Genomic DNA, 24,658 nt, shown 5'->3' with positions numbered 1-24,658 from the left:
CAAGCTTTTGCATCCCAGTTCTTTCCTAAACTCTGCCCTAATCGACTATCTTTTGCTCCCATCCTAGGGAAGATTTCCTAACCCATCTACACCTGAAAAATGCCTTTAATTTACTTCTTTAATTTATTTTAATTTACTCATGGTGGCGAGTGTCACCGGCAGATCAGGCAAGACACCGTGTGTGCGGTGACACCGCAGTGTCCTTGCTCGGTTTCCCTGCATTGCTGGGGAATTGCAAGCCCAACTTCCAGGAGAAACCAGACCGAGGGAAGAGCGTCCAAGTTTTGCAGTCCTAGAAACAGCTTCCCGAAACAGCTACGTCCCGTTCTCCAGTCTACCTGGCTTGCAAAGCATTGGAGAAAGGCTGGCTTTAATGCTTTCCTTTATTCACTCCGCTTAGGATATCTGGGCCAACATTCAGTTTAATTTAATTAATATTGTATTAATATTATTAATTATTAATAGAAATGTGTGCATTAATTTTTGATATTATATTAATATTGATATTACAGTTATGCTATAGAATAACGATCATCTCACACCAAACTGTAAGACTTGCTGTGTTTAATACCAGACTGTGGTTTTGCAGAGAGTGATTTCAGGAAAGGGCTCTACCATATTTGGTGAGTTGTTGCCTTAATTTGATAATATGCTTATCAGGAAAGGTGAAGAAGCCATGTGTTTGGGTTTTAGGGGTGCGTATCTGGTGTAGCAGCCATGCACCTGTGTGCCTCGCCGGGCTGCATAGCAAAGGCAGCTGCTGGGGAGGAGAAGCCCTCATCTACATCCTCCTGCCCACAATTCCTCCTTGAGAAGTTCTGTCAGTTTGCTTGAAAAATTACAAGGTTTTTCAGGGTGGGAGTGACACTAAACAAATTTTACAGGCTGTGTGGCAAAGAAGGACTCAGACCCATGTGAGCAGCTCCCTGGGAGAGAGGTCACCCTAACCTGCACCGGGGTTTTGGATGAGGAGCAGCTGAAGTGCAAGGAGGTTTCAGCTCTTATTTAAGGCAGTAGCTGTGAAGCTGGAGGTTATGGTCGAGGGATGGTGTGCTGGGTGGCCAGCCAGGTGCTGAGATAAGGTGAGTGGCAGGACTGTACCCCAAGTTGGGGGCTGTTGTTGTGGGTTGTATTCAATGTACCAAGCAATAAGTTTGTTAGTACTCAGATGCTAATGAAATAGGCTTGTGTGGGGGCCAGGTGGTGGTGGCTTTCTTTGCTGGATGAGCCAGCAATGATCTTCTGGGCACAGTAGTCATTCTGAATTTTGTCGCAGCTGCTGCCTGTGATAATTCCCCAGCCAGTGTCCAGACGCAGGATTCGCTGTGCTCCCCACACGCATGGACGGACCGCCTGGAAAGGTAGGGCTTTGCTTAGCAGATAAGTCTCCAGCATGTTAGAAGGTCTCATAATGCATCTCGTAAGGAGGTACTTTGCTAATCTGCCCTGTCAGCATAATGAACCGTAATGATGTACAATACCAGCGAGTGCGACCAGGGACCTCGCTGACGGCCCCCCGTAGCTCTCCAATTTGTTATTACTGCACAGATGGATGTTCAAAAGAAACAGAAGGTGCAAAGATTCCCCTGATTCAAACAAGATGTCTCAGGAATTTGATCTTGACAATGTGTAGCATGTTTTCCAGAAGGAATTAGAAAATTTCAGGAGGAGAAGACTGCAAATACAGGAGGATTTTGATAATAGCAAAATCAATGTGCCTTTCTCTATTATCCGAAACAACACGCCAAACCAGCACGGTACAGTGGACAGAATAATCAATAATTCTGAGCGCAGGAGCGGAGGCAACTTTAATACACATCCAACATAGAGCAAATCACTGCTCGTTTGTCAAGGAGAGTTTTGAGTGTGTGCAGGATGAGGCTAATGAGATAGGATGCACGGTAAAAAATTGGAGTGGCCAATTTCCCTGTATATCCCTGCTGGCTTGAATCGCAGGCCTTTGGGCCAGTCTGGGTTGCGGAAGAGTGGAAGGTTCCCTACATAAAGAGCTGCAGATGGGTAAGGCTGGCGTGCTGCAGAGGGAGTGGATGGCAGAGTGTGTATCATGGCAAGGAGTACTGTGCGGGGATAACAGTGAAGCATGGAGAAAAGGAGGAATTACCAATATAATAACATAACACGCTTGTGAACACAGCCATGGCAGGGTTTTCCTGAAGGTCTGAGTATGAGGTAGCATAGCATGGGGAGGGAAAATGAATGCAGCCACAATATAAAAAGGACGGAAAATCTCCTCTGTGCTGCAAACCCCATTTTGTTATTAGCTAGTTGTGCATTGGGAGTGCCAGGAGCATCCCAAGCCGATGCTCAGTCACGCCGTGGCAGCAGGCACCAAGGCAGAAATGTCCCATTCCCATGTGGGGTTGCCAGCTTGGGTCCCCACGGTGTCCACCCCATGCGTGCACAGCCGGAGCAAGGGCAGGAGTCGTCGTCCTCTCCCTCTCATCTGGGACCGTGGCGGCCCGGCTAGTCGCTCGGCAGCCCGAGGCCAGACCGCGTGGCCACTGTGTCTCCACCGCAAAGCGGCAACACGTGGAAGGGATTAAATCTTGTTTTAAATGTAACGTGGCTCTGTAAATCCCAAGGCTGTAGGATAGTTGAGAAACAGACTGAATAATATGGCTTGGTTCCAGCTAAGCAAACAGGACTGAGCCTTCTTTATTTACTTTTTCTTTGGTACCTGCGAGTGCATCACGATGCTGTTTCACACCAGCCTTTGCAGGCTCTTTTTCAGGACAAATGGGCAGACGTGGCACTCGCTGCAAAGGGGTCACAAACAAACAAAGCTGCTATTAATTTCAGCAGGTACAAAGTTGGGCCCACTTTTTTTTCCCCCCCCTTTTTTTTTATTGCTGCTTTAGGATATAGGAGAGCCCAGAAGGCAGAGCACATCTCCTTGGTGTGGTCTGCCGGAGAGGTCAGCTCCGGCAGAGGCACCGGGAAGGCAGCTGCAAGCATGCTCAGTCTTTCCAAAGATTTCATTACATCTTGTCAGAGTAGTAGATTTCCCCCCCAAATTTCTTCTCTCACATCAGTAAAACCTTGACAGGAAGGTCCTTCACCCTTTGAAATTCAGTGGTTAAAAACTTTGCTGTCATGATTTCATGCCCTGCCCTGGTTTTATTAAGCTCCCCCAAGACACTAACAGCTTCCACACATTGCAACAGAGCCCTGGACAAGTTGGATTTGGTTTGCATCAGCACTTCTCCTCGGGCCGGTGTTTCACAAGCACGAAGGAAAAAGTCCTTCTGGCTGAGAGCCTGGGACCCGAACAGAACAGCGAAGGGGCCCCTGTCGCGACCCGCGGCATCGCTGCAGCTCCCGCGGCGCCCGTGCTCTGCGGCCTCCCGCGCGCGCTGCTGCCGAGGGCTTTCGTGATGCTCAGCTCAACGCGTCCCGCCGTGCTTTCACACCACGACTCCAAGTTACACCTCTGCACGCGCTTCTGCACGCTCCTGGGTGCAGGTGCCCACGCTCTCCCCGTGCAGCCACACCGCCCGGCGCTGAGCGTGTTGCACCTTCACCCGCCTTCCTCCGCGCCCACGGGTCCCCGCGGGTCCCCACGGCTCCCACCGGAGCGGCCTCCCCGGGGCTGTGCGTGCCGCCGGGAGCTGGCCCCTTGTGCCTGGGCCTGATGAGGGGGTGGAGAAAAGGAGGAAGGAGGAAAAAAAAAAAAGCAAGCCCAGCTGATTTACTTCACTACCAAGCTACTCAACTGCTTGCTTTCCATCACCCTCCTGCGAGCACCAGGGTGACAGATGGGAACAGATTGAGCGGCTCGATGCAGTGAGGTAATATTGCACTAAATCATCCCCCTTGCGCTCACTGTCAGAAAGCACCGTGACTTCAGCCCTTGTTTCTCAGCCTTCCTGTGTTTCCCCCTTTGGATTTAGGTTTTTTGATGGAAAATCCATTTTACAGCTACCTCTGCTAAAATTTCGGAGAGAGGCAAGCACTGCTATTTGCAAGGTGTGGTGAAATGGGTGGTGTAAAACAGCTAGCAAAAGGAAGGAGTGATTCAGGGCAGGATGGAAGGGATCAGTGGCTGGAAAACTGCTGCCGTTGGCTGCTGGTTCTGCCTGTTTGTCCCCGCGCTGGGTGCGGGCGCTGCCCGGGCGCGGGACCCCGTCCCCGCAGGTGTGCCGTAGGCAGGCGCGCGGGCTCGCTCGGCACGTCGCACAGATGGAGCATCCATTTTTTCCCTGGGTGATTTGTTCCAATGCTTCATCATCCTCACACAAACACAGGATTTTTTTCTTTTTTTAATGACACACCAGCAAACAACATCCAGAAACTTTGGGAAGGGCTTTCTCTTCACCGGGCAAGCTCCCGATTTCTGCCTACTCTATTAGCGCTGCGATGACTGCCTAAAATTAGCCGGGACTTCACAGCTTCCCTGCACCCTTGCAAGACTAGCTTTGAACTTGAAAGCCTCCTACGCCGAGTGCTCCACGGTAGCAACCTGGTCATGGCAGAGGTGAGAAACGTGGCGCTGAAGAAAGTGGCTTTCCAATAAATGCTTCTGCAGTAAAGCCATGCATGACTCACAAGATCAAAGGCACAGTGCAAGTACCGAGGTTATTAGATGTGAATGGAAATCCAGAAATGCAACAGCTTGCATTAAAGGCTTAGCTCGACTTTAAAGTTAAGTGATGAAAGCCGGTGCAGTCAGCGATTGTTCACCCATAATGATGCTCGGCTCTCGCCATCAGTAATCCTCCGTGCTTTACGGAGGTGAGTAAGAATAATTAATCATTTTTCAGATAAAGTGCTGAGGTACGGGGCAGTTAATGACTTGCACAAAGCGAAAAAGGCTCAGAGACGCTTAGCGTGGTCAGCTCCAGGGAAAGCCGGAGGGAGCCGCAGACACCAGACCCACTTGAAATTTCGGCTCTTGGCTTCCAGCTCTACAACCGAGAGCTCAGCCCGCTTGGATGAGTAAGGATTTACCTGCACAAAGCCCATCGTGGCTGGTGTGGCACGAGAAGCCAATCTTTGGGGTAAAAATGTCCAAAGACATGTCTGAAGGCCTCCACACTCCAGCCCAATACAGTTCTACACCAGCTTTTAAGAGAGCATCTTCACTGGTGGTTTCTCAGATGGCCCCATTTTTTTGAGATGCCACATTTTATGATATTCTGAAGCTTGCCAAAACCCCAGCACAGGAGATGCTTCCTGGCTCATATCAGAATAGAGTTATTGTAGTCTGGGCAGTGTTTCGAGCAACTGTAATAGAAGCTGTGCTGAAGTTGAGGATATTAGGGCATCCTTATTAGAAAACAGACCTTCTCTCACTTTTTTTTTTTAATTTGTAGCATAACTATCTGATAAGGTTTCTGGGCTATTCTGATATGTCACAGTATCATCTGATCTGCAGCCTGTTAATGACTTATCTGGAGATACTTTACAACATGTGCTGCCAATGTACGTATACCGCACTGTTCAGAGCCACTTCTCTGCTGGGGTGGATCGCTGGCAGTGCTCCACCGAAGGAGAAAGAGTACATCCTCAGAGGCAGCTTCCTCTCCCCGAAAAAGCCAGCAACAAGAGCTACCTGTTCCCCATGCTCGTCCTCCGCCTCCAGCATGGCCACTGAGGATGGACCTTCATTCACCAATGTAACTCAGCGGGGGCCAAATAGCCCAAAAAGACCCTTTCGTAGCCAACAACTCTTTTCTCAGGCTGAACAGCGGAGTCAGAAGCTCCCCGCAGCATCACCTCAAGCTTGGAGCAGTGTAAACCACCGACTCCTGCATCCAATACTTCCTGAGATTTCAGACCGGTGTCATTTTTCACGTTGGCTTGATATTTAAGTTTATGCTAAAAACCTCCACCGACTCCAGCACGGCCAGAGTTTTGACGGGGAGTGTTTGCGAGGAATGTGTTGAATACCTGGCGGGCAAGCAAAGGTGCCAGCAGCAACGAGGCTCTTCCCATGCAGCGCAGCTCACGGCACGACTGCCATTCTCCAGCCACAGCTATGCAAAAGCAAGGCACGCCGCGACCTCCGAGCCAGGCTGCGGAAAATCCCCAGGGAGATGACGGTGGTCTTTCCTGTGACATCAAGCACTCATGCTGCCAGGCATATGGAGAACTATTTCATATATATTCCAGATACAGGAGGGGTGCAAAGAGGACCAAATCTAAATTCTGCTCCGGCACAGGTAGATGGCAAAGTCGAGAGCGCCAAGGTCTCACCCAGCTCCCCGAGCCCTCCAAGGGCTGGGCAGCGGCGTCGGGGATGGCTCCCTGTGCTCAGGCCCTTCTCCTTAACATTATTTCTCTAATTCTGCTCTTCAGAAGGGTTTGATCCTCTCTCTGACACTCTATGATCTTGGTCAAAGCATTTAACTTCTGTGACTCGCTTTCCCCGTTTGCGGGCCAAGGGATGCTGTGAGAACCTGCTAGTGCTGTGAAGTGCGTTGGAAAAGCTATTTTTTTTGTAATTCTCTCTTTTCTCAGATTTCAGGAGGAGTGTTTTTTCCCCTGGTGTTTCTGCAGCCCTTTCTGGCCTGTCATACTTTCTTTTTGTGCGTTCCCAGCCAGCAGGACCCAGCTGTGAGGTGGGGTTTGCTGGCCGCGGCGAGGGCTGTTTGGCTTTCCGCACGCGGAGCTGCCCTTGATGTTCAGTCTCACATTTTCTGGAACGAGGCTTTGTTGTAAAACACCCACCTAAACCCTGAATTAGAGCTACTGGAGTTCCTGCTCTTTTGTACTAGCCAGAACCAGAGCCTGCCTGATGCTACAAATACCTAAAATATACAATTTAACCCTGCATACAGCACTCCCTCTGCCCTCAGTGTATGTCAGAAGTCCTGAGAGAGCCCTGAAAGTTATATGCAAGCAAAAGGCACAATATATGGACAACCTTTTCTTTTTTTAAAAAAAAAACTTTTTTTTTTTTGGTATACTTTTGCTCTAGCAAGGCCAGGTGTGATTGCAGCGATAGGTGACAGTGAGGCAGCTGTGCTCAGCACTGGGTAAAAATCGGTCCCCCAGCAGGGACATCCCTGGGATGGGCAATGCCGGTGTTCGCAGAGAGCGTGCAAAGACAGGCACTCACTGCAGCCGAGAGCCTCCATTCACTGCCTTGCCCTTTCCAAGTTTAAATACAACCATCAGGTCACCCAAAGGGGATTTTTTTCCCTCCCCCACATATATGGCTGACTACAGAACTCATGCTTAATTTTTCTAAAAAAATAAAAAAAAAATGAAAGAAGTGATCCTTAGAGTTGTTAAGGATATTTTAAAATAACCATTGTTTTAAAATAACTGTTCTCTCAACACCGTGGCTTAAATGGAATCATAATCATGCTACTTATAGCTTGAAAGACAGATCAGATCCCAAAATATCAGTTATTTTTAATAGAGTTGGAGAAGTAAAACATTGGCTGTTTCCTATTCCTGCTGGTAGGAGAAAGCAAGATTTAAATTAGAGACCACAGTTGTAGGCTCCTGTTATATACTCTTAAGGCATCAGTAGCTGTTAAATACTTTTACCTACACTGGAAGTTTCTGAACTTTTTAAGGACCTATGATTCGGTAAAACTTGAATCCCACTGAAAGGACCCAAACAGCCAAACGAGCTGACGGGTGTACTGAGAACGCGGTGCCCAGGACCAGCACCGGTCTTGCGCGTACATCCATATAACACAATTCTGATCACTCACCAACTAAGATTCATGGCTATATGGTCTGGTATTTTGGGATGAGAATGTAATTAGCACTGCTAACCAATTTCTGCCGTGGTCTGAAGTTCTCCACAGCTCTCCTTCTGCACACAGATGTGTTTTCACTAGTAGTTTTGGAAACGGTCATTAAGTCTCACTTTGTTCTCAAGCTTTGAGATACCCAATCCATTATTGTAATTCTTAGTCGGGCCTTGGCAGCATCAAGGCAATGGTTTAGGAGCACCTGCCTGCTGACTACCTTCTGCACAGTTGCACTGACAGCTCAAATCGCAAACTTCTCCTTGGGCACTCGCAAGAAGTGTTGCCTCTGTGGTTTCCAAATCAGAGTTGCAGAAGGGAGGAAAAAAAAGGCAAGACAAAACCAAGCCAAATACCCCACCTGGTTTCACCACTCACTGCCTAAACTTGAAGCTGTCACCTTAGCCCTCTTCTGATGCAGCCGGCCAGCTATGGAGCACGTCTCTTCTGTAACCACATCAGACAGGACAGCTGCTTCCCAGCTGATGTACAGTAATTTTGGACTATTTGCTTAGAAATGCTCTTACCACAGACACAGATTTCTACATGGAAACTGAGCTCATTAGGTCTGTCACTTTGTGTGCAACTTGCTACAAAACTGCAATGATTAACGTTTCTTAAATGTTATATGACACCACAGAAAGCAAGCACGTCAGACGTAGCTTCCTCTGGGATGGCTAAAAAGGTTGTTTCAGGACGCTGCCATCGGGCTGCTAGCTAACACACTTCCAGAGAAGTTTCTGTGGAACAATAAAGCAGGTTAAAATGCCATGCAGAATACTCTCACCTGCTAAGAATACAGTTTACAAATGAGTACAGTACTAACCAAGACACCATGTTAAGAAACTGCTTTGCCTAGTAAAATTAGTGATTCACAATTATCCAGCCTTTTCTATCATTAACAGAAGAGCAATTGGCTAAAGTGGAAATTTGGTTTCAGTAGACAAAAAAAAAAAAAAAAAGTGCTATTTAAACCTGTTGCCCATCATGAACTTAAGTCTTCTTAAAAATAGCTTTAGTCACTTTTATTGGTAGAAACACCTAAATTGAGATCTAACAGCAAATAAGGATTGTGCTTGTCCATAATAACCTCAGCTGTGAAATCTACTCAGACACAAGACATACAACCTTCTATATACATACGTTACTTGTCAGCAGAGCAGTATGCTGCCATTCTGAAACAATTACATACAGTAAAGGTTTTCAACGTTTTATTAAAGAAAACAGTCAAAATGTACAAGTATTACCCAGGTTTGTAGATAACTTCCTATAAAGGCAGTAAAATATGAATTTCAATCTAGGTTTAAAAACTGCTATAGTTGATTATTTTTAAAGTTGGTATTTTAAAATCACGTTTCACAAATAGTTCTGAAATATTACCAAATGAATAGTGCAACAAGAAAATCGAAATTAGTTCTACACTGTGTTTGCATGTCAAGCAAAAGTTATAAGTAACTGCTTTAAATACTTAAATCATTTGAGAATGAGTAACTCAACAGCTCCCACCAAAAACTGACTTCTGACCACATTAGAAGTGTCCTCTTCTTGTTCTTCAATTAAAATCAAATAATAATAAAACAACACCTCTTGAGGTCATCAAAAATAACTTTAGTATAAAATTGTCTTGGCCTTTATCAAATATTACATGAGTAAAATTGTTAAGCCTTTATCAAAACAGACAGGAATAGGAAAAAAAATGTCATGGCCTTAATCCGTATCTGTTGGAATCACGTCTAGAAACGTTAGAAGCAAGACCAGAAACTTGGAGCCCTGTTTTGTTTTTTTTAAAAACCACACGATCACAAAGAAAAACAGCTTCTTACAGCCTAAGGTTTGGGGGTGTTTTGCTGAAGTGCCTGTTCCCACAGACAGCAACCTCTTATGTTCTGAGGAGAGCATACGCAAAATATAGAAAAATAAATAAAATAGCTTCTTACAGCCTAAGGTTTGGGTGCTGAGCGGTGGCTTAGTACGTCCCCCACAGGTCACGCTCTCTGGAGATCATATGCAGAACCACAGAAAATGGTATCCACCTTGCTTGCTTTTCAGACCCAGAAAAGCCTCCCTACATCCCGAAGCTCTTGAGATCGCACAGGATGGTGCCCTGGGTGCTCTGGATGCTTTGGCAGCACGGGAAGTGGGCTCGGAGACAGACCCTGAGCTCCTTGTTGAAGATGAAGCAAAGGATGGGGTTGACCCCTGCCTGGGCAAACGTCATCCAGACGGAGGTGGTCAGGTAGACCTGGGGGATGGAGCTGGCCTTGATGAAGACCCGCAGGTAGCAGGCCACAATGTAGGGGGACCAGAGGAGCAGGAAGAGCAAGGTGATCATGTAGAACATCTTGCAGAGCCTTTTCTCCATCTTAAACTCCTCCAGCACCAGAAGCCTCTTGATCTGGCTGTGGGTGGCCTGCCTTATGCCCACGAGGGTGGGTGGCGTGGGGCCCCTGCCGAAGCCAGCCGTCCAGTTGGCAGCCGCTTGGCCGGTGGCCCCCGGCCCGTGGAAGGTCCAGTTCTGGCTGATGGCTGGTACCAGCTGGGCAGGCTTCATCTTGCGGTGGCCGTGGATGAAGAAGAGCAGCTTGATGTAGACCAGGTGGGTGGCGGCGATGACGGCCGCCAGCATGAGCATGAAGCCCAGCGTGTCGTTGGCCTTGACGTAGCGGTGCTCGAAGATGCACTGCTCCTCCTCCCGGATGAACTTGTAGGTGCCCACGTCGAAGACGGGCGGGAAGGCCATGGCCATGGAGAGGGTCCACACCATGCACACCACAGCCAGGCAGGTCCAGCCCGTCATGCGCTTGGCGTAGAAGCGGTGGTGGGCGATGGCCATGTAGCGCGTGACGCCCACGCAGAAGAGCAGGAAGGCGGCGTGGAAGCAGAAGAGCACGGCCAGGAAGGCCAGCACCTTGCAGCTGAGGGGCCCGTGGGGCCAGGCGCCGGCCCCGCTGCGCACCGAGAGCATGACGAAGGGGAAGCAGGCCAGCGAGCGGAGCCCGTCGGCCAGGCACAGGTCCAGCAGCAGGTAGTAGGGCGCGCGGTGCAGGTGCCGGTCCTTGAGGATGAGCCAGGCGAAGAGCACGTTGCCCGCCAGGCTCACGCAGAGGATCAAGCCCAGCGTGGCCAGCTTCAGCCCGGAGGCGCTCAGCAGGCCGCCGGCGCTGGGCAGGTGCGGGCTGCTGCTGCTCCCCAGCTCGCTGCCGTTCGCCATCGGGGCCTTCCTCCTCCTCCTCCTCCTCCTCCTCCTCCGCGGCAGGGCCGGGGTCTCAGCGCCGCGGCAGCGCGCCGGGGCCGCGGGCCGCGCCGCCGCCTCCCGCCGCCCGCCCCGCGCAGCGCGGCGCCCCCATGCCCGCCGCCTTCCTCCCCCGCCGCCCTCCTCCTCCTCCTCCTCCTCCTCCTCCTCCTCCTCCTCCTCCTCCTCCTCCTCCTCCTCCTCCTCCTCCTCCTCCTCCTCGGCCGCTCCGGCTCCGCGCGGCGCCGGCCCCGGGCTCCCCGCCGGGCTCCCCGCGGGCCATGCGGCCGCGCTAGGGCCGCTCCCCGCGGCGCCCGGCTCCGCGCCGCCGCCGCCCCATGGCCGGGGCGGGGGCGCTGGGGGCGAGGCGAGGCGAGGCGAGGCGAGGCGCGGAGCGGCGCGCAGCCTCCGCCTCTCTCCTTACCGCCGAGCTGCTCCTGCGGCGCGGGGCGAGGGGCCGGCCGAGCCTGCGCACAGCGCACCGCGGCGGCGCGCTCTGCGCGGCCCCCGCCGAGGACAATGGGGTCCCCCCCCCCCTCCCCGCGCCTTCCTCCCTCCCTCCCTCCCTCCGCCCTCCTCCTCCTCTGCCTCCTCCCCCCGCCGCCGCCCGGCCCTGCGCAGCGCCCGCCTGAGTCACCCGCGCAGCGGCGCGCAGCCCCCCCGCTGCCGCAGCCCCGCGATCCGCAGCCCCGCGGGAGCCGCCGCCGGGCTCCGCGGAGGCAGCGGGGGCCTCGGCCCCGGGCGGGCGGCAGCGCTGGCGGGTCCCTGGGCCCCGGCGCTGGGCGCTGCTCGCCCGGCGGGAGAAGCCCCCGGTTTTGCTCTCCGTCGCGGTGTTCCCGGGACAGGCTCCCGCGCTCCTCCGGGGCGGCGAGGGGCGAGCTGGCTGCTCGTGTACGCGGCCCAGGTCGGTGCGTGCCCCAGGTACCGGCGTGTACGTACAGTCCTGCTGTGTGTGCGTTACACTGATACGCGCCTCGCCCGTGTCCCAGTCACCACGGGGTTTTTGCGGGTTTAGCCACCCTGGATCTACGTGTCCGTGCTGCAGCTCCTTAGCCCCGCAGCGGCCCGCGGGTTGCCGTGGACCTGTTACAGCCTCAGAGCCTGCTTGGGCTCGTTGTTCTTCTCTGGACAGGTTTATGGTGAGCTTCTGCTGCAAACACTTTGGTGCGAACGTAAGGTAAAAGTCGCCCCTACCAGTCAGCAGTCTGACTGTGGTGGTTTTAGAGGGTTTGGGGTCGGACGTGCAGTCCCTAAGAAGGGAGAAGGGGAAAGAGTGATGGCAAAACTTCTTTAAAGTGCATTTGTGCTTCCTGTGTTTGTGTTGTGCGGGGGCTGACCCAGCTCCAAGCCGAAGTTTCACCCAGCCTGTGGAGAGCTAAGCAGGTTTCTGGGAGGTGCTTAAAATGCCTTTGGCCTGGCCAAGACCGAGCTTATGCTGATGTACGGTGCTGTCTGTCCACGTTTACAGTGGGCAGTTTGACTAACGTAGGCCAAGAGGCAGAAGACGGACTGTGACCCACGGAGACTTGTCCTTCCTCTCCCGCTTTGTCTTCCTCATCTATTTAGGGCAAGGCCTCTCCACGTGCCTCGCAGAGCAGACATCGCAGCCAGAGCCGGCTCTCACTGGAGCTGCTGATGTAATTATCATACTATTACCGAGTTCCCGTCGTGGCCTCTGCTGAAGGACGCCGCTTAAAGCCTTTCAGCACGTTCTATTAAAAGACATCAGCGAGTTCAACGTTACTCCAGAAACTATGGCAATTAAGTTGTCTGTCAGCCCCCAAGTTGCGGTGTTAGGTGGAACAGTTTTGGGGCGCATCTTGGTGGCCGATTTCAGAACGTGACTTTCTGGGTGGCTGGGGCCAGGCGCTGGTGCCCCCGGACCTTGAGTCACCCCGTTGAACGGATGCCATGTACGTGTTGGTGGAACCACAACCGGCCTTTGGCCCAAAGGTCTGTGGAGGGCAATTCGTGTTGTTCATAGCCTTGTAGCTGTTTATTGTTATCATTTGGAAAGCGGAGAAGTCCTGATAGCAGAAAACCCACCACCTAAAAGCAAAGCAAGGAGGCAGATAATGAGGCTGCTTTCTGCTTCCTACCAGCACAGCCGAGCTGTTTTCAGTTGTTAGGTTTCTCATTTGCACCGAAGTTTTGCTGTGACAGAGAATTGCCTACGGGCTGTTCAGGGCTCTGTGCAATTTCCGAGGCGTTTCTCACATCCGTGCGGCAGGCAGTGACTCCGGTGTCTGGTGTGCGGTGTCTCCTTCACAGCCGCGCGAGCCTGCCTTCCCCGGCAGCAGCGGGAGCAACGGTGCCTCGCAGGAGGGCCCGGAGGAGCCTGGTTGCTCGGTTGCCCCCAGTGCAGCAAGGGACTTAATGACTCTATCAAAGTCCAATTATTGACTCCATCACAACGGGGTGCAGGCTGCCCGGAGCATGAGGGCAGGGATCAATTTTCTTTTAGGATGCCTGGCTGTCCAGAGGAGTAAAAGGGAGTGAGCAAAGGCTACTGCATGGCCTGTGTTAGCTCCGCGAGTTTTGCCGTCAAGTGAGCAGACGGGAAGGACACCCTTGTGCCCGCGGGGAGGGTTTCTCGTCTCCCTGCGTGTGGGCCAGCGCAGCCGAGCTGGAGCAAGGGCTGGCGTAACTCCCTGCTGTCTTGCCAGGCCTCTTTCTGCGGCCTGGAGCGAGGGGGAGCGGAGAGGGGCTGGTGCTTCACATCACCTTCACTGGCCCGTGCCACTGGATACGGCTAAATTCAGCGTGAGCCAGGGATTTGCTCTGCGGGTCTTTTGCGGGGCTGCAGACCCTGCGTGAAATGGGCCGAAGCATCAGAGTTCACCCTTGTGTTTTGGGTGGAAACCCCTCATGTCTCCGCTTTTCTGCTCCTCTTCTGCTGGAGGAGGAGCGCTCCCCGCTCTGGCTGGTGGTCCGAGCTGGCCAGCGGGCCAGTGCGACCGGGGGCACCTTCAGCTCGGAGCCATCAGCTTCAACCAAGTTCCTCATCTGGCCTCAGCCTCAGTTCAGGCCTTTAAAGGGGGTCCCATTTACAGCATTTGGAGATCAGAACTGGAGCTGTGGCTAAAAAATGAAAAATGGGATATTTAGTAGCCCCCCAAAATAAACCAGTGTCTTCTGCCTACTGCTGCATGCAGGGAGCACAAAGTTCTGCTGAAACAGCAGGGCTGGGTGTCCCAGTGCTCTCTGGTCAGTAACCCAGGTGTCGGTGCATCCTGAGGAAGGGAATATGAAAATGTCCCTCTGTTTCTGCTCTGGTGAAGCTGCTCATGGAGCTATTCCCGTCCTCAGGGACTGCAGTGCGCGAGGAAGCTTCTGCCACGAAGAGTCAAAGAGAGACGCCCACAATATCTCCATGGCCAAGCCGTCAGGCCACTGCTGAATGGGGGCATCTTTGCCCGTGGTACATCCCTAGACGCAGCCCGTGGCACTGAAAGGTGGGCTCCTGCCTCCCGACACACAGGTGGGGACTGAGGATACTGGGTGTGTGCTGATTTGGACGTTGCCCGAGGAGAGCCACATCCATGCGCTCTCTCAGCAGCGCTGGGGGACAATTAATTTCCGAGGACTGTGATGAGTGTGTTAAGCTATTTCCCTTTCTCACTTCAATCACTCGCACAAAACAGGTTTAATGAAGGGCTATTCTCTGCTTACAAAATGGTGCTGGGAAAGCCAGACGAATTCCCCTGACCTTTCCGCGCGCTTTGCGTTAATTGGCTGCCTCTTCGTGTTCTCTTCCCGGTGCCTTCAACGGTCAGCATGCGGAAGGACAGATGAAACGCAGCATCGTAAAATACTATGGCATGTTGCCTTCTTTCCGCCAGTCACTGGTATTCTTTTTGAAGTCTTTGTTATTTATTCTTGTTATTTGTATTCACGTGCCTGAGAGCTCTGCATAGCTTTGGGAAACAGGAATATCCTGGATTGCTGGGTGCTACTGTAGTAAAAACCAAAGTCTCCTCTCCAGGGTGATGTAAGAGAAGAAGTAGGAAATACCCGTGGATGTGCCTGAAGGATAAAACCAAAGCCTCAGCTGTGGCAGGGACGCCGGTGGGAAGCAGAAAGGACAGGTGAGAGCATCAGCCAAAGCACTTCTTCCTCACACACGGTTCAGGCAAGGAAAAGTTTTCAGGCTCAGGGAGATGCAAAGGTCAGTGTGGACCAGAAAGGGATAACGGAGGCTGTCCCTTCCCTGGGGGAGGTTAAAATCCGCCTGTGGGATGGGAGCGAACAGACGAACCCTGGGATGGCAGGGGAGTACCCGTAAACAGGGAGATGGCAGCAGTCAGGGCGGGAAGTTTTAAGTCTGCAAATTTTACATTGCTGCTGAGAGTGAATGCTTTGCCCAGGGCTCATGCTTGCCCTCTGTGACCGTGGCGCAGCCGTGTTACATGCCGGGTAAATGAGTGAAGAGAGATTTAAAAGCACCAGACCCGCCGACCGTCACTCCTGCTTGCAGCGGGTGCAGCTGCCAGGTCGGGGATGGGCCGCTGGGGACTGCCATCCCCTTGGGAGGAAAACAAGCCAGCAGCGGCCAGGGCTGTCTTTGCCCAAACGCTAAGGAAGTGTTTTGGATGCACATCTGTTCACACGAGTCTCAGCACAGTAATGCAAAGTGCACTAATCAAACCAAGTCAGGGGAGAGTGCTGGTGTCGCTGCTGAATCCCGTTTCCTAGACGGGAGCGCAGCGCCTGCGGCCGAATATGCGCAGAACTGCCGGTGTCTAGAGGAGAGCAGCCTGACAGCTAGCTGTCACATTTTTCACAGGCTTATTCCTAGCTGTTCAGTACCTCGTTTGCTCTCTTGGGGAGGGAGTAGAGAAGAACGGAGGAGTATATTTGGCACAGCGAGGAAGTGGACTCGGGTCTTTTCCATCCCTTAATGCTGTGCAGAGGGAGAGAAAGCGTAGTCCCGCAGCGGCGCTGATCCTCCTCCACAGCGAGCCGAACGGTTTGAACTTGAGCAGCTCCTCTCACTTTTCCCCCATGTGATTGTGAGTCAGGCTGAGCTTCTCTATTCTTCCCCATAATTGAGTAGGAGATTATTTTGACTGGAAATAACCAGACGCAGGTGTCATGGCTGTGAATGTCTCCGTGCATGCCACTTGCTGAAGTCCTGTCATGTTCCGCAAGGGAAGTTGGGCTTTAAAGAGCTTGCTCAGTGGAGAGGGACGAAAAGGAGAGGGGAAGAATAGCTCCTTCCCGCTCACTTTTGTCGCGCTCTCTTCTGAACGGAGCCCGCTGAACCGTTGGTGGCATGCTGTTCCTCAGAAGCGGCTCTTTTGTGGAAGGGCTCCCCTGCGACACGGGATGAGACGGGAAATACCGGCGACATCGTGTCTTGCTGCAGGAGCTTTCAGCTGCTATTCCGCTCCCTGCCGTAGACGTGCCAAGAGAGTTACAAAACATCATTCCTCTAAAATCTCCGAGGGAATCTCCCCATGCACAGACTTTCCTGTTTCATCATTTTCCCGTAGTGCCCTCTCATGGCCGCGTGCTTGGGTTGGGCTTTGCACCCCTTTGCCGCGGTTCAGCAAGCGACTGAGTGCAGCGCAGCGCAGAGGAGAAGCAGACCTGACGGACACGAAGAAAAGTGGAATTGCTTCAGTCTGTCGAGCTGCGGTGCTGCAGACTAGCCAGCCCCAGAGGTCTGGCTGTCTTGTAACAACCCCAGCCACTGCTCGTCTGCTCGTGCGCCTCGTGTCCCAGCTCCGTGGTGTGCAGCTAATAAGCTTTTGGAGATACAAGGGTGCTGCAGGCTCCTTGGTCCAGAGATAAGCGGCTGGTTGCCTTTAGGAGCACTGGCAGCCCTTGGCTCTGGGTCTTCTCAGCAAGTAGAAATTCTGCCTTAGCAGGAAGGGTTATGAAGTCTTGTCATTAAATATGTGTACTCCTAATTACCTGCAGGAACGTGTGCGCTGCAGCCATCTCCGTGGGCGGAGGTAACAACTGGCCGCGGCACAGCTGGGCAATGTGTTATACGCTCCATGGTCAACTTTGTCTGCTTGGCTGATTTCAGACTTTGCTAACTGTGTTCCCTGTGCAGGGCCTGTGCGGTCCCATCAGCACAGCGTGGCTCCACCGCCCTCGTGATGGTGAAATACCCATCGACACGCAAAGCAAATCTATCACTAACAGCATAGACAGTTTCAGAGCAAAAGGTGATTGCTTTAGCTACAAACTTATTATAGTTAACTTATGTAGTTATAAGCAACTTATTTTCACTGGTTTCCTTTCTCTGCTTTCAGACAGACCAACTATGGATGCCTGTCTAGAAAATTCACCGGCTTAAAATAAAAGGTAACGTACAACCGAAAGTTTCTTTTCAAAGTCAGCGTGAAAACACCTTTTTACTACTTCAGCGTCAATTCAACCCTTCTTGTTTTCTCCACTCGCTATTTACTAGTGCCTGCCATCGAAAGCAATCCTGCTGTAACTGGTCAATAGGACTGCTCCTGCCTGAAACTGCTGCTCTTACAAAGTGCTGCTTTGGCTAGTCAAAGCATCTTCATTTTTACTGAGTATATTGCTTTTCCCCCCTTTTAATTATTGTCTGGATATAAATGATCCCAAAAGGATTCCTGCAAGGTGTAGCTAGGAACATAACTTGGTATGTGTTTCTAAAATTTGTTTTAGTTGCTCTCCTTGGAGCAGTTTGGGAATTGATCTAATCGTTGGGGAGAATTCTTTGAAATGCTGGAGGGACTGATAATGCAGTTCTGTCCTGCTGGTGACATCGGTTCATCGGCAGATTTGCCAATAAGGATCTTTCAGTGTAATCTATGGTGAGATATGATCATACGAAACAATGACTTAAGTGCAATTATACAGTGTAATTGTTCTGCTGATAAATTTCTTTTTTTTTTTTCCTTCTGCAGCAATACAGAGGTGCTTAGGTAAGAATTTCACACAGTAGTTTGCATAGATAATATCTGCACATGCATTTTGTCTGAAAGTTTTTCCATACTGTCATCAGTTAGTGCTCCTGGCACTGGCTTGCGTTGCTGTCACGTCTAGAACTCAGTAATTGTTTGCAGAGTCTGCTTCAACTTGTACCTTCACTTTTTTTTATTATGAAATACCCAAAGGGTGGGACTCTTTGTGCTTTTTGTAACCCGATGCTCCTCCTATACACACACAACCGCTTCTCACACCATCTTTTAGCTCAAGCAAATAAAATCTGAAATCTGATTTCTTTATTGGCATATTGTCCTTATGTGTTAGGTTTCCTATTGATTTGTGGATGATCCTTGTGCGCAGCTTAGGCTGAGGCCGGTCCTACTTTCTCTGATTTTGCACGCTGTGCCGATGGACATCCCTCCTTCGCCACCGCCCCTCCGCTGCCTCACGGGCTCCCCGGGCCGTGGGCACAGGTTGAAATGAAAGGATAAGCAGTGCAAAAACTTCCAGTGTGACCAAAACTGTAAGATTTGGCAATATAAGAGAGTCCACGAGCAGTTTACACTAGTTTAATGTAAGTTCTTAGTTAACCTGGTGCTGTCTGTCTAAACAAGGCCCTTGCCAGTGTGTTGGCCCGGGAGGATAATTCAGCGTATTACTGTGGCCTTACGTGACTTTCAGGGGCCAGGTCAGCATTTTCCAGAACTACTTCTGAAGCCGTGCAAGCAATTCAGTGCTCTGTCTAGAATTAAAATCAAGCTATCATCAGATTCATGTTCAGGGGCTGAAAGATGCTAACTAACACTTCTGTATTTAAATTACTCCCGCAACAAAGACCTTGTCTCATCATTTAATTTTGAGCTCTAGAAATAGCACATAAAAAAGATTTTGCAGTTTAAAAGCGTTTGTGGGTCTGGACCAACTTTTGCAGGCTAAATAAAGCATGCGAGGTATTTTTTACCAGACTACTCTATCGATGGAGCTTTTAAGGCAGTCTAATGAAACGGAATCTATTATTTTAATAGCACTTTCTCTCTGGTAAAAGTTCTTACTAACTTACTGAAGCAGAGCTGGAAGTAACAGATAAAAACTGTCAAGAAAGCTATGATATAATTTGGAGCTGAAAATTGTGGCCAAAATCTAAGCTTACCCAAACCCTGAGTTTAAATGACAAAATGCCCTGAAATTCTTCAGATCATCATGTAAGCTGTTAATGATGATAAACAGCTTATCTGTGCGGGGTATTTTTTTTCCTTTGTCCCTTTTGTGCTCAGGGTTTTTCCTTGGGAGGATTGAACAGTTTTATTTTTTATTTATTTGGTCTTTTGCTCCTGTATTCTATCTAAGCGAAGTTAAACCTGCAGTCTTTATGGCTGAGAGGAAGAAGGTAGGGCTTTGGGGAAAGATCCAACAGGACTTCAGGTTTTCTGTGGTCAATGTTGTAGTTAGATAAAAACAAAGATTAGGAAAAAGGCATTGGTTATGTGCAAAGCACAAAAGCCTCACGCGAAGCCTCTGTAGATCCTTTGGATCCTATTTTACCTTTACAATAAGGACGCGCGTGGTTGGAAGGGCTGTCGAGATCTGTATGAACTTCATGCATGCAATGGGCGAGTCCAGCCCAGGAAAGGAGCATCACCTGCTAAGTTTTATAAGGCCATTTGCAGACCCAGCTCCGTTGCCAGCAAGTAAAGTGAGAATTTTGACATTGATTTCCAAGCGAGCTAAATTGAGCTCCCTGAAAACAGAGCGTTAGCATGCACTGCTCCTTTTTGTTTTTTTCTTATTAATGTGACTAATTAAATGTTTGTATTTTTTAAGCACTAACTGGTTTTTGATAGTCATTTAGAGACTTTGAGAAAGTCAATAATTTTGATGAAATAAGACTGTAGACTCCAGAACAAAGTCCACATGGAATCTGTGGTGTTGCTAGGATACAGCTATTAGTATTTTCAGTGGCTGGGGTATTTTTTTTGGTGTGTTTTTTTAATAGATTCAGTCTAACCACTCTTACAAACAATAGGAGAGTATGCGACTGACTGAGCTCATTTACACAACACTCCCCCAATTTGCAGTAACTAAGCCAAATTTGACCCGTTAGTTTCATCCAATTTTATATGTGAAGAAGAAACGCAAGGCGTAATTTTGACCTGAACTCTATGGAGCACGTTTTATTCCGATGTCAACTTTTTTTTTTTCCTTAAGGTGTAGAATTTTCTACATCTGCGTGTTACATTCATGAACTCAGTCTCCCTCTAGTGGTTCTTTTCCAAAGGGGTCCTTGGCTTTGCTGTCCTAGGGACTCCGAAGGGCACAGAGTTTGCTCGCGTGGGGTGCAGAAAGTTGAGATGACCCATGTGAGCTGAACCAGAGAGTAGTAGCGAACTCGTAATTTGCAAGAGATGAGTATAAAGCCAATGATCATTTTATTATTTTCTGTGGGGTTTTTTTCCATTTTAGATTTTTTAAAAAGATTTTTACAATATAAATAGTAGTTGAAGCTTCCCATCTCAGGCTCACTCTGCTGTACAGACTAAAATGTTTTGCTCAGTGTGTAGGATTTGCCTCCTGCATATTGTTTGCTTCAGCTGTGTACTGTGATGCCTCTAAAAAAGAGGTCTGTATTTAAGCTGATGTTCCACATCAAAGCAGTTGCCAGATGTGGTGCCAATAACACTCTTTTTGACTTAATATAACATAAAATGAGCATGGTGGATGATGTTATTTTGGGGCCCTCATATTTAGGGAAAAGATAACGTAGTGAAACATTCTGCAGATATTTTACTGGGAAATAAGGAAAGGAAAGCTGTTTGGAGTTTGTTTCTTATATATAACAAAGCTTGTTTTTGAAGTCCTTCAGGCTCCTTGCGTTGCTGCATATGATCCAATGCCTTACAAGCATGGGGAAAGGAAAGGTGGAGGGATGAAAGCAGAAAGCTATTATCCAAAGCCAAGTGAGAAACTCAGGTCTCTTTACAGTGGTGCATGGATTTAGTGCTGAGTTAAGCCAGTTCAGCTCCCTGGAGGTGACTAGGTGAAGAATAAGGATCTGGTCTAAAGAATATTTAAGTCATTATCTGCATTACGTAACCGTAAAGGGCTTTGGACCAGGCTCAGACTTCCTTCCCAAGCAATGGTAATCAAGGAGGGCTGTGAGTCTGAAATGCATCAGCAACCCCAGAAAGACCGAGTCTTTCCCGCTCGTCTACTGATCTGAGGTAGGTAGGGAGCTGGCGTTGCCTTCTTCATGTGTACACTCACATCTGGCAGAAATCTGCCCTGTGGTGCTGCTTGATTTTCATGCGCCAGAGCAGCTATTTGGCCTTGGGTTTTGCTTTATATACTGTGATAGAAAGAAAGCTTGGAGAAATTTAGGATTACCTGGCCCAGAAGTGAGCACATTCCTATTCGATTTCCATAGGCCCCCAGAACTGGAGGTCATGGGATGCTGTTGTCTTTCTGTGAAGCATTTTACAGTATATTCAGCTATGTAACAAATTCCAGGATTTTAGTTTGATCTTTACTTAACGGTCAGCTTCTATCAGGCAATCAGGAATTCCTGATCCCTTGAGATATCACTTAAAGCACTTTCCTGTATACACTGCTGTGTAAAAAGTGTGCAGTGATGCCTGTTGTAACTATTCAGTAGCCATTTTTGTCTTTCATTTTTGTTTTCATGCTTCAGGGTGAAGTTTTCACACATAGTGTCCTGGCCAAAGGTGATTTGATTTTGATTTTTAACTTGAGCAAGAACTATTCCATTAGCTTTTTTTATATTAAAAAAACATGTATTTACTCCTAGCAGATGGAACAAGTTTTTTGCACTTTTTCTTTCCAACAGCTCCACAGATAAAAGAGCAGATGTCAGAAGGCAGGAGTTCAGCGTGCCCACAGTCCGCTCTGAAACTTGTTCTAGCATCACTCACAGACAGTAAGTTAAGAGGACTCCTACGTTTACAAGGAGGTTATGGACATTTGAGGGGTTTCCATGAATACATGAACTGGTTTTACTTTTATGTAATTGTGTAGGGGTTTTATTTTTTAGACTTGGACAATGCATATGTAGGAATGTTTTTGAGAGGGAAGGAAAGGATGCACTTGAAAAAAACTTCTTTTTGGACCAGTAAATTCTACAAGCTAAGGGAGCTTCCCCTGCTTTGTGAAGCTCCAAAGACGGGTATCAATATCAGCTGTTTCAGAGCTCCCTCCTGAATTGCACTTTTCCAACCAACGGCACAGGTTCCTCAGGAGTAAACTTCAAACAACAAGCTGCAGTAATAACACCTGGCTAAATGTTGAAAAGGAGAATATGCCATAGCCAAGATTTCATGCAAACCGTAGCTCTCCCAGGACTTGCACACCTCATTCACCTTCAGCAGGCTCGCTCATTTGAAGGAGGGCACCCAAGAATGGGCGCTCCCGGGGATCAAATGTATCCGAAACCTGTCCTGCGGAGCAGCGCTTGGTATTGTCATGTGAAACTTTCTGTCCCAGACAAGACTGGGCTCAAGCTTGTAGGAAAAGTAGCGGGGGTGGGAGGGGCAGTTTGTTTTTAACAAAACAAAGTTATGCAATATCTTGTAGTGCTGACATGTTCCCAACATGCCGCAAATGAAGAACTCACTAAATACGGTGTATCTCTGGCCATATCATTTGAATACATCTTGTTTCCATGGCAACCTCACTTAACAGCTTGGCTGATATGAAATCATTCCTAGATGGGGGAGCTTTTGCCAAAAGCATTGGATTCAACACTTTAATACCCTGTTTTAGGCTTTTTAAAACATTTATTTAAATCTGTGGAGGCAAATATCAAATAAAATCCCTTCAGCCTCACCTCTGCTTTGGCCTTTGGTTGATTAGTCTATCTTCCTAGGAGCCTGTCATAAGCAGGTCTTGTGTTTCTGAGTATGCTTCTAGAGTCACAGTGATTCTAGAGCAAGTGCTCGTGATCGGGTACCAGCATTTGGTCCAGAAATTACGTTTCAGGGCTGTTGGCTGATCCTGTGACCGCAGGGGCACCAGCAGCCTGGTGACCGCTCAAGTCAGTGAAGGTTTCTGCTGCCACTAGCTTTGGCTCAAGGTAGAGTTAGCTCACGTTAGCTCCGCTTAGGCAAAGGTCCTTCATCTGCATTTCATGCGGTTCGATTTGTATTAGGAGCACCGAATGAAGCCCAGTTAATCTGCTAGAAATTCTGCAAGGTGTCACACCTATCATCTCTAAAATAGCTGATGAACTGTGGAACATTTCCAGGATAGACACGAAATATGACTGCTCATATGGCACTTGTTCTCTTCCTCGCTTCCAGGTGCTAAACTGCATTAAAATATAGTTAAAATAAGCCTAATGTTTTCCTCGTGTTTCTCATGCATGCAGGTATTGTAGTTGCCACAGTGACAATGCACAGCTGTCGGTGAGAGGGAGGATGGTCCTGCATGCCTGACGATGTGCTCTGCCCGAGCGAACCACCGTGGCTCTAGACTACAGCGATTCTCCGCTGTTGCTGGGAGCAGGGGGGTGTGAAAAGCTGTTTGAACAGGCAAATAACTTTCCAGGCACATGCAATATATCCATTGCTGTCAAGACTTTGGGATCAGCAAGGATTATAGGAGCATGGTTTAAGATCTAAAGTGAGATCGTGGAAAGAGTTATGAAGTATTTGGTGTTTATTCTGGCTCTAATTAGCCCCAACATGAAACAACTTGGGCCTTGCTGTGGCCAAGCGGTTCAGGTACTTTCCTGGGGGCAGCAAAGAGGTGCTAGAAGCTCGCAGAATGTGTCAGAAGAGTATTTCCAACTCAACTTTTCTTTTGCCATTTGTCGCCTGAAATTAGCTGATCTGATCTGACTGCTGTTGTAGTGGGAAGGTCACACTCCCTCTCTGCTGCTCTCAGCCACACCAATCTGCTTTTTAAGGCCCTTTTATAATCTGATGCAGTTCACTAACTTGGCAAAAAAATATATTTATCCAGAAAACTCTGCAAGCAACAGGAGCGCATGGCTGGGAGCTGGAAAAAGGAGAGAAGATGGGAGATAGGCAACCCTTCTGTCACGGTGAGCTTTAATTGACTCATCTCTGCACCACCATCTTGCAGTGTAGAACTACACCATAACACAGTTTATTTATTGTAAATCTACTTGAAAAGATTCAAAACCACAGGGGATGGCTTCAGCTGAGTTTCTTTAAAGAATAGGCTTCCAGATATATGGCAAACATCAGGGAAATGTATATTTTTTTAATTAAAGCCCTATGAATATCTAAAAGCGCTAATATTTTCCTGGGATTTTAAAATCTCTGAATTGATGTTGTTCAAGAAGTGCTGGCAGCACAAGGTGGCTAAGCAGAGTCAGGATATCGTTCTCACCATCGTTTTTCCTTGTGCGATGCATCTCAGGAGACTCATTTCTGCCTTTGTGTCACGACTTCTTAGAAATCTCCGTAGGCAAAGGATGTGCTAATTCAGTGCATCCTGTGATTGCCCTTCCTCCACAGCCAGATTAATTTACTGTTATTTGAGATTCCCACAACGTACCTTGTGCCGCTGTGAAGCCTGGTATTTACTGATGTAAACAAGAAATGAACTGAGGCTTTTTTACATGTCTCATTTGGAATAATGATGCAGACTCTGTAGCCTGGTATTCACTCGGTGTCGTGGAGGTGTGGGGGTTGTACTTGTATATTGTTACTTAGAGCTCAGATTGTTTATAACATAATAATTTGTTTTCAACCTGAGACATAATGTTTTAAATCATGACTAGCTCAGTGATAATGGAATCTGG

General features: G+C 49.1%; 1 protein-coding gene and 1 long non-coding RNA gene across 2 annotated transcripts; one reads left to right on the top strand and one right to left on the bottom strand.

Annotated features, from left to right (window-relative positions):
* Positions 1-8,921: 8,921 nt before the first annotated feature.
* On the bottom strand, positions 8,922-11,091 carry GPR27 (G protein-coupled receptor 27). Its single transcript, XM_026111201.2, has one exon. The coding sequence runs from the start codon at positions 10,936-10,938 to the stop codon at positions 9,793-9,795; it is 1,146 nt and encodes a 381-aa protein (XP_025966986.1). The 5' UTR covers positions 10,939-11,091; the 3' UTR covers positions 8,922-9,792.
* A 3,178-nt stretch (positions 11,092-14,269) lies between these two features.
* LOC112989743 (uncharacterized) lies at positions 14,270-22,920 on the top strand. The gene is made up of 5 exons (XR_003260894.2): positions 14,270-14,440; positions 14,945-15,047; positions 17,226-17,277; positions 17,856-17,873; positions 21,719-22,920. It is a non-coding gene; the product is annotated as an uncharacterized LOC112989743 (long non-coding RNA).
* The last annotated feature ends 1,738 nt before the right edge of the window (positions 22,921-24,658 follow it).

Source organism: Dromaius novaehollandiae, chromosome 12 (assembly GCF_036370855.1).
Source record: "Dromaius novaehollandiae isolate bDroNov1 chromosome 12, bDroNov1.hap1, whole genome shotgun sequence".
Lineage (NCBI taxonomy): Eukaryota > Metazoa > Chordata > Aves > Casuariiformes > Dromaiidae > Dromaius > Dromaius novaehollandiae.
The sequence above is the reverse complement of the archived record's forward strand: the minus strand, read 5'-3'. Positions and strand labels throughout refer to the sequence as shown.